Source organism: Sinocyclocheilus grahami, unplaced genomic scaffold (genome assembly GCF_001515645.1).
Source record: "Sinocyclocheilus grahami isolate Dianchi unplaced genomic scaffold, SAMN03320097.WGS_v1.1 scaffold675.1, whole genome shotgun sequence".
In the NCBI taxonomy this organism is placed as follows: domain Eukaryota; kingdom Metazoa; phylum Chordata; class Actinopteri; order Cypriniformes; family Cyprinidae; genus Sinocyclocheilus; species Sinocyclocheilus grahami.
In genome coordinates this window covers 677,822-686,410 of record NW_015505854.1, presented here as the reverse complement: position 1 = coordinate 686,410, position 8,589 = coordinate 677,822, and the positions used below count along the sequence as shown (strand labels likewise).

General features: G+C 39.6%; 1 protein-coding gene across 1 annotated transcript in view; it reads left to right on the top strand.

The window, feature by feature from the left end:
• Positions 1-8,021, top strand: part of LOC107559143 (ankyrin repeat domain-containing protein 27-like) — a 45,614-nt gene extending 37,593 nt beyond the window's left edge. Inside the window, exons 18-23 of the mRNA XM_016242878.1 lie at positions 2,421-2,618; positions 2,722-2,781; positions 5,227-5,346; positions 5,838-5,882; positions 6,029-6,148; positions 7,812-8,021. Coding sequence (XP_016098364.1) covers positions 2,421-2,618; positions 2,722-2,781; positions 5,227-5,346; positions 5,838-5,882; positions 6,029-6,148; positions 7,812-8,021 — 753 coding nt within the window. The remainder of the gene's footprint in view (positions 1-2,420; positions 2,619-2,721; positions 2,782-5,226; positions 5,347-5,837; positions 5,883-6,028; positions 6,149-7,811) is intronic.
• The last annotated feature ends 568 nt before the right edge of the window (positions 8,022-8,589 follow it).

Here is an 8,589-nt window from a genome sequence, read left to right as displayed (position 1 = left end):
AAATCATGTGTAAGGCCACTGAGACAGCATGCTGTTGTTGCACATAAAATATTAATGTTTAGAACAGTGCAAAATACAAACACCATTAGAAACTCATAGTTCAGCATCACACACCGTGATATGGGTTAAAATGAGAGCGCATTTCTCTCCAAAACGGTGCCAGTTTGAGCGTTTTGCAATAAAGAAATAAAATTAACTAAACTTGATCATTTATGTTACACTTTTAACATAAATGCACATTGTTCCAGAAGGATGGCAAATTCATGCCATACCTTTTACACATTTACTCGAATTGTTATGCTGATAATACAATTTGTAAGGAAAAATGCATTAAACAGCGAAGTATTTCTGGGGAAACTTTTTCAAAGGAAAATGTATTACATCACGCGCTGGCACAGATGCAGTATATTAACGCCACGCGGGTCATCAATAAGGTGCAGATTTGGTCCTCAATTTGTTTCCAACACACTTTTTCACAGCGCGCATCACTCAAACTCATCAAAAGTCAACAAGTGCAACAAGCAACAACGACTTACCCAAGTGACTGCTGCAGAACGCACGCGAGAGAGAGAGAGAGAGGCAGCGCAGCTCGCGCGTCTCATAAGTGAGAGGGGAATTTACTGAACGTGGCACTTGCAGGAGTTAACACTGTATGCAATACCCGCAACCTCTCACCAAATTCCAGGCCGTGTAGATAGCAAGCATAGCCTATATACAAATCATTTAGTAAGCAGAAATCCGAAACGTACCTTAACATATTAAGTTAGAGGAAGATGCGACAGAACTGATGCTTGAAGAATGCACTTCCAGCAGCCATGATAAACAGTTGGCGATTAAAGTTTTCTATGCACAATTTGATTTGACGAAAGTCATGAGACCTACTACTCTCTATCCAATCACGTTGATTGATAAAAATATAATAAAAATAAGCATGTAACGACCACAAATGGAGGAAAATAGCGGAGTAAAAGTACCGATACATCACTTAAAATGTACTCAAGTAAAAGTACACAATTTTTTAACTACTCAAAGTACAATTACTGATAAAAACTACTTAATTACTGTAACGTGAGTATTTGTAATTCGTTACTTCACACCCCTGTGCACAGATCTATTTCGATATATATCAAATGTTCTGTCCTTCTCTGAAAACATAACTGACTGTATTTACATCAATGTCATATAAAAGTATATGCAAGTGCATTTAACCGCAGCCCCGATCGAGCTTCAGGACAACAAACACAAAGCTCACGTGAAAGTCTGTAAGTGCGCGAGTTTCGTGCATCTAATAGTACTGCATTCCATACTGCATAAATTAATCAATGCATATCTAAAGTAAAACACGGCGGGTGGAAGCACACACTGTCAAGCAATGTGCCCGTGTCTCACAGTGCAAATTCTGTGCAATGAAGCCCGCTGCGTCTCTAGCGCGCAAACGTGCCATTTGCAGAAAAAAAAACAAGCTCAGAATCGATTCTGAAATATTCAGAATCAATTCAGAATAGTTGAAGAGAGATTCGCGATGCACCGGTTTTTTTTTCTCCCACCCCTAGGATGTACGTCATGGATTGCGTGGCATGAGTGCCCAGTACTGGCGGAACCCTTGGAATGGGCTGAATTGGAACGTCCTAAGTCCTTTATCACTTTAGAATTAGCTATGGAGCTGTTTTATTGTTTACATTTTTCCCCTTACGAATTTCTTTGGTGCAGCATTCTATATGTATATAGGTATCCTTGGGCTGTTATAAATGTTAAAAGATCTGTAATTCTATAAACAAATGATATATTATAGAGTTGTTTGGGTGGGGATAAATTAAACCTGATCTGCGATGACGTCATAATCGTGTTGCATGGTGGTCTACAGAGCGGCCTGAAGTGTGCATATGAAGCTGACTTGCTCCTTCGGTCAAAATCGAGGGTTCGAGGGTCTGTCCATATAAACTTCCCTCATCCACTTCAAAATGGTAGTGGGGATTCCCCCCGAGGGGAAGTGCTTAGGGAAGTCCGCGAGTGTGTGTCAAAACATAGAGTGGAACGCAGCCGTAGAATCGGTAGGCGGGGCTAAACAGGCAGCGATGTAGAAGCAGGCATTGATCATCTTCTGCGGAGGCAGTGCTTATCCACACTATTACATCATAGAGTAGAACATTCCACGAGCTGTCGTTTTGGCAGAATGGCTTCAATATAAGAGAAAGTTTTTAATTCTGAAACTTACAGGATGTTTTTATAGTACACTGACCTCTTATGTGTCTTATATTTTGGTTTCTCAGTTCATGACCCCTTTAATAGAAGAAAATACATTTGTGAATATTTAGCTTACAAGTAGGTTATTTTGCTTCTTAAAAATTGTGTTTCTTTGATGAACTGTAGAGATGTGTGTAATGTCGATATTTCGTTCTTGATGTGAATGTGTGTCTCAGTGTGTGAAGGCGCTGCTGTACTTTGACCTGCACTCCTGTCGACTGAACGTTCAGAACGATAAGGGAGACACGCCGCTGCACATCGCCGCTCGCTGGGGTTACGAGGGCATCATGGAGGTGCTCCTGGAGAACGGAGCATCAACCCTCATCCACAACAAAGCCAAGGAGACTCCATTACACTGTGCCCTCAACTCCAAGGTTAGAGTTCGTGGCTTTAACACACCTACAATCGTGGAGCAAACGGTTCTTTCACTGTGTCAGCAGGAAGTCATTTGTGAGTGTTGTATTATCTGTGCTATAGATTCTGTCATTGTTGGAGCGCAGACACAATGGCTCCAGTAAAAGGGAAAGTGGATTTGAGGTGAGTTCAAATATCCTTTCAGTTAGATTCCCTTTTTTTTTTTTGTCTGCCAAACCCCTTCACACTTGGCGTCTTTTTTGACAAGAAAAAGTTGACAAGTGCTTTTTTAGTAAAATAAAAAGCTGGTAGCGTTTTGGTTACAAATAGCAGCCGAGGGCGTCTTTTGTTGCTATAACAACAGCTGCAAAAGTAGCCTAGCGCTATATGCTGCAGAAATGTTGAGAAAGAGTAAAAAGTTGGCTCTTGCGTTGCCTTTTGAAGTTAACGGGGAGGAGAATGTCGGTTCACAACAATGTTTGTGGGTGCGCGACATTATACGGGGAAGGAAACTGTATGGTGCTTACAACAATTTAGTTCAGGAGCTCCGGTTGAATGATGCACGGTTTGTGGCATATTTTAGACTTAAGGTAGATACAGTTTTGTGCTAGTACGAACTAATCTACCGTAGGGATGGGCGATATCTTATCGTTTGCGATATACCGGTAAACATTCTCCACACGATAAGAATTCGTCTTCCCGTGATAATAACGATAAAGTCTAGTTGTTGACATATTTCTGTGTGCGACTGTGTGGATTGACGTGAAGGAAGGCGGACGTGAAATTGAGCAGCTCCTTCTACAATCTGGAGCAGGTTTGGATAGGGCTGTACAGTGCGACAAAAATCGGTCTGAGCCTTGAGTAAATGTACTACAGTAGCACGTGTGCAACACAGTTTTACATGTGTACGAGTCGTTTACAGACCTGTTGTCCAACAAAGATATTTTAACTTATTGACATGCTTTTTCTCCATATTAACTTCATAACATATTCGAGTGTTTGAAATAACTTATTTTTGTGATCAGACGTGATTTCGTATCACAGAATAAGGCAGAAATCATACTATTTTATAGCATTATATACAGTGATAAAGGCTATGTCGATTAGCATTGCATTATAAATATACTTTATCCTTATTAAAAATACCCAAGATTGCTTGACGAACACAGATACCATATATTTTGTGCAATCGCATGTTTATTGTCTTCAGGTTTCCTCAGTTAAAATTTCTCTATCTGCGTTTTATTCAGCTACAGCGATCGTTGGATGCTTCTTCCTGGAGCATTACTTCTACTATGCATTAGTGGTGGGTCGTTCTTGAACAATTCGTTCATTTTGAACGAATCTTTAATGTGACTCGGGAAGAACGAGTCGTCTCGGGGAGTGATTCGTTCAGTCACGCATGCGCAACATCCTATAGGCTCTGTACTGGAATTAGTCAAGTAGTTCACCTGTTTCGAGTCTTCGTTTTTTTCCGAGTCGTTTGTTCATCACGTGACAGCCCCATAAGCTTTAACCAATGCCGTCTGAGCCGGAAAGAGAATTGATTAGTTCATCTCTCGAGTCTTCGGGTTTGAGTCGTTCATTCTTCACGTGACAGCCTCATACGCCCAAACCCGAAGACTTGTCAGATAAGAGGTGAGGTGAGCTAATCATAGACTGAAGACTCAGGTAAACAATAAATTCATCTTTTCTGTTTCTTATAGCAGTTTTGTATTGTTTGTAGTGTGATCAACGTTTGCGTAAGTAGTAGACATATTAGGGAAGTAACACGTAACATTTTAATTGTATTTTGCTAAAATGAACGAAATGACTCGAAAAAAGATTTGTTCATTTTGCTGAACGAGACTCAAAGGTCCGAGTCGGTAAAATGATCCGAACTTCCCATCACTACTACGCATATGTGGAGTTTCTGCGCAAGGGCGCCCTCCGACTTCCAGTATGAATTAAACAGTCATTACATTACGTGTGTACTCAGTAATGCTCACAACACCCTATTTTGGGTAAAAATAGGAAAGATAATACTTTTCTCTAAAGAAACAGGATTCCCTAAATTATCGTCATTGATATCGTTATAGCAATAAATATCAGAAATTATCGTGATATATTTTTAAGCCCATATCGCCCATCCCTAATCTGCCGGCTATCTTTTCCGTTTTTCTTGTTGTTTTTGTTGTTATGGAAAGGACTCGCCACTCGCTTGCCATTGGTCAGCTGTCAAAAGGGCGTTTTTTCCCCAGAAAAGTTGAACTTTTTTTCAACTTGAAAAGACGTTCTGAGCTGCAGAAAAAGACGCCGGCGGTGGCGTTTTAAAAAGCGCCCAGGACTTTTTTGAAAACACGGTTTACTCCGTAGGATTATAATGTAAAACAGACGCTGGCAGCTTCAAAAAAGACGGCAAGTGTGAACATATCCTAAGACGTAATATATTCACTTAAAGTATATGTTTTGCCACTCATTCATGTCTCAACCGTTGAACCCATTCTGACAAGTTGCGAAACGTCTTGAGCAACAGAAAAGACAAATAACTGTATTGGATGATTTTGTGCTGACCTGGAGAATCTTTACAGAGAAGGTATTTTAGCAGCAGACCTTTTGATAGACTGCAGTCTCCATTTCTGCTTTCAGTCTCCGAGTCGCTCTCCTCAGCCGTCTGACTGCAGCAGCAGGCGTTCATCTATGTCCAGCATGTCTTCACTCAGTGTTGAGGCCACACCGCCGGAGACCGAACGCACTCGACACAAAGAGGTACAGCACCACCATCTGGAGGACAGGTCATAGCGTTACACTTCTCCTGTTACAAGACCAGATGAGATCAAATAAGCCCTTATTGAGCGAAATTAAGCACCACAAATGACTGCAGATGCAAAGACAAAAATGTCATCTCAAAATCTTATGTTTTATGTTTTAACTCTTATTATAAAAATCAAGACAGAAACATATCACTGATGTAAATTCCAATTATAGTGTAAAAAATCAATACATGATCATTACAATTTATTTTATGCTACAGGTTACAATACTAATATTTATGTCTTAAATTTTTCAAGCATTCAAACCCTCAAGCTTTGCTCAGAGGGAAATTCAGCACCAAAAATGACTGAAAATTTAAGTTAAAATTGCCATTTTATCATCATATAATCACTTAACAATTAATGTGCCTGGAGAAAATTGTTGTAATTTTTACTTGCAGACACCCAGCTACGTTATATTTTCTCTGTCCTGTGTTTGGTGAACAGGTGGAGAAGTTGTTGAGAGCCGTGGCTGATGGAGATGTGCAGATGGTGAGCTCATTCCGGGTCACATAAACCTTGTTAAAGAGGATTCTGTCTTGCTTTAATCTTGGTTTAATAATAATAATAATAATAACAACAACACAGAATGACAGTAATTGTGTGTGTGTGTGTGTGTGTGTGTGTGTGTGTTTTAGGTGTGTTATCTTTTGGATTGGCTGGATGAGGAGCCGGAGGAAGAGGAAGATTCAGTGCCAGTTAAGACAGAGTTGTGCCATCCTCTGTGTCAGTGCCCCAGCTGTGAACCTGCACAGAAGGTCTGAACACACTCATTTAACACTTTTATACATTTTATGCAAATTAATAATTATGAATAAATAATAAATCAAAACAATAGCCTTCAGGTATTTTTTTATTATTATTACATTATATTATTACATTACTTATTATTAAATTAATAAAATGTTGAACAAATAAATCCTAGCTGTTTTTTTACACACTAAATAAAGTTCTCAACAAAATTAATGAATTAGAATTTTGAATATTTGTCTAATTTAAAATAAAAATGCACATTCAAATGCAAAAATTTTGCAACACGATGTATGTGTCGTTGCATTTGAATGCTTTTGTTAGTCTATCCAGTTGAACTCACTAGATGCAGCCCTGCTGCGCTGTTCATTCAAAATATTGCGGAAAATGAGAACATCAATGCGGAGATGATGTTGTTTACGGCCAAACTGAAACCAAGCATATTTTCTAGAAGGGCATCTATCAGCATTGCACTCTTGTCTCGCAAGAGAAAGCCATGTAAAATTAAAAAACATTTGTCGTTGTTGTTGTTGTTTTACCCCATCTCACTGCATCACATGTTTTTAAATAAAAAAAAAGTGCTCTGTGATTGGTTTTCGGTCCTTTGTATTAAACCATGCATACATACAGGTGCATCTCAATAAATTAGAATGTCATGGAAAAGTTCATTTATTTCAGTAATTCAACTCAAATTGTGAAACTCGTGTATTAAATAAATTCAATGCACACAGACTGAAGTAGTTTAAGTCTTTGGTTCTTTTAATTGTGATGATTTTGGCTCACATTTAACAAAAACCCACCAATTCACTATCTCAACAAATTAGAATACTTCATAAGACCAATAAAAAAACATTTTTAGTGAATTGTTGGCCTTCTGTAAAGTATGTTCATTTACTGTACATGTACTCAATACTTGGTTGGGCCTCCTTTTGCATGAATTACTGCATCAGTGCGGCGTGGCATGGAGACAATCAGCCTGTGGCACTGCTGAGGTGGTATGGAAGCCCAGGTTGCTTTGATAGCGGCCTTCAGGTCATCTGCATTGTTGGATCTGGTGTTTCTCATCTTCCTCTTGACAATACCCCATAGATTCTCTATGGGGTTCAGGTCAGGCGAGTTTGCAGGCCAGTCAAGCACACCAACACCATGGTTATTGAACCAGCTTTTGGGCTGTGGAGAAGAAGAACTGGACTGTTGCTCAGTGGACCAAAGTCCTCTTTTCAGATGAAAGTAAATTTTGCATTTCATTTGGAGATCAAGGTCCCAGAGTCTGGAGGTGCACCTGTACATGATGCTGTTTTGTTTTTAATTGTTTAAGCAACTTAAGTAATTATATTTGGTTTATAAACATTATTTAAACATGGCCCTTTTTTCAAAGATAGTCGTGTTATTTTATTGCTTTGAATAAACGTTAGTAATATTTTAACCAGTGCGCCCTCTTGTGGCCTCAGGAGAGAAGCCAAAAGTCCCCCCCCCCAATTTAAATGATGCCTTTTAAATTTGAATATAATTTGAATACTGATAATATTTACGTACAACATTTGAATTTAGTTTTTCAGCCATTTTGACAGCCCTAGCGCCCAGGCAGTCAGTTTCTGATATAATCTACAAAAGTAGGTTCATATGAATTTAGAAGCATTTTGTGGTAACTGTGAGTCTGTGTGTGTTCAGAAAGCAGCCCACCTGCAGCCGGACGGTGTGGGTGTGAACAGCAGTGCTGACGGCTTCATTCCGCTCCATGTGGCGGCGCTGCACGGACACACAGCTCTAGTGTCTCTCTTCACCCGCCACGGTGCCAACATCAACGCCCGCAACAATCAGAGCGCCACCCCGCTTCACCTGGCCTGCCAGAACAGCCAGATACAGGTGCGCAAATCCTGACCAATCACAGACCACCTCTCATAACAACAATACTGCTTTGAAACCAGTGTTTAAGCACTAGCTTTTTAATATCTAATAACTCATTGTGCACATTCATTTATATATGCTCACTTCAGTTAAAAAGTTTGGGGTCTAAAGACTAAAGCCCCGTTCACACCAAGAACGATAACGATATAGTTCTAAAAATCGTTCTCAATATTAAAGAATAGCATAGTTCACACCACATCTATAACGATAAGGATACAGAGGAACGATATCTTTGTGATCACTTTCAAAACGATTTTTTTCCAGCTGATGAACGATAAAACACTGACAGCCAATCAGAATCCATCCTGCTGTAACGAGCTCAAGAATTTAAAGCGGCAGACGCATGTGCGCTTAGAATAAACAGACGATATTGTTCGCTGGTGTGGACGCTAATATCGTTATCTTTATAGTTATCTTTATAGTTATCGTTCTTGGTGTGAACGGGGCTTAAGACTTTATCCAGGGTCACACCCCTAGAGTCTACGAGCGTGATATAGCTCATAATTGTTCAAGTGTATGATATAGCTTTCATTCTTCAGGT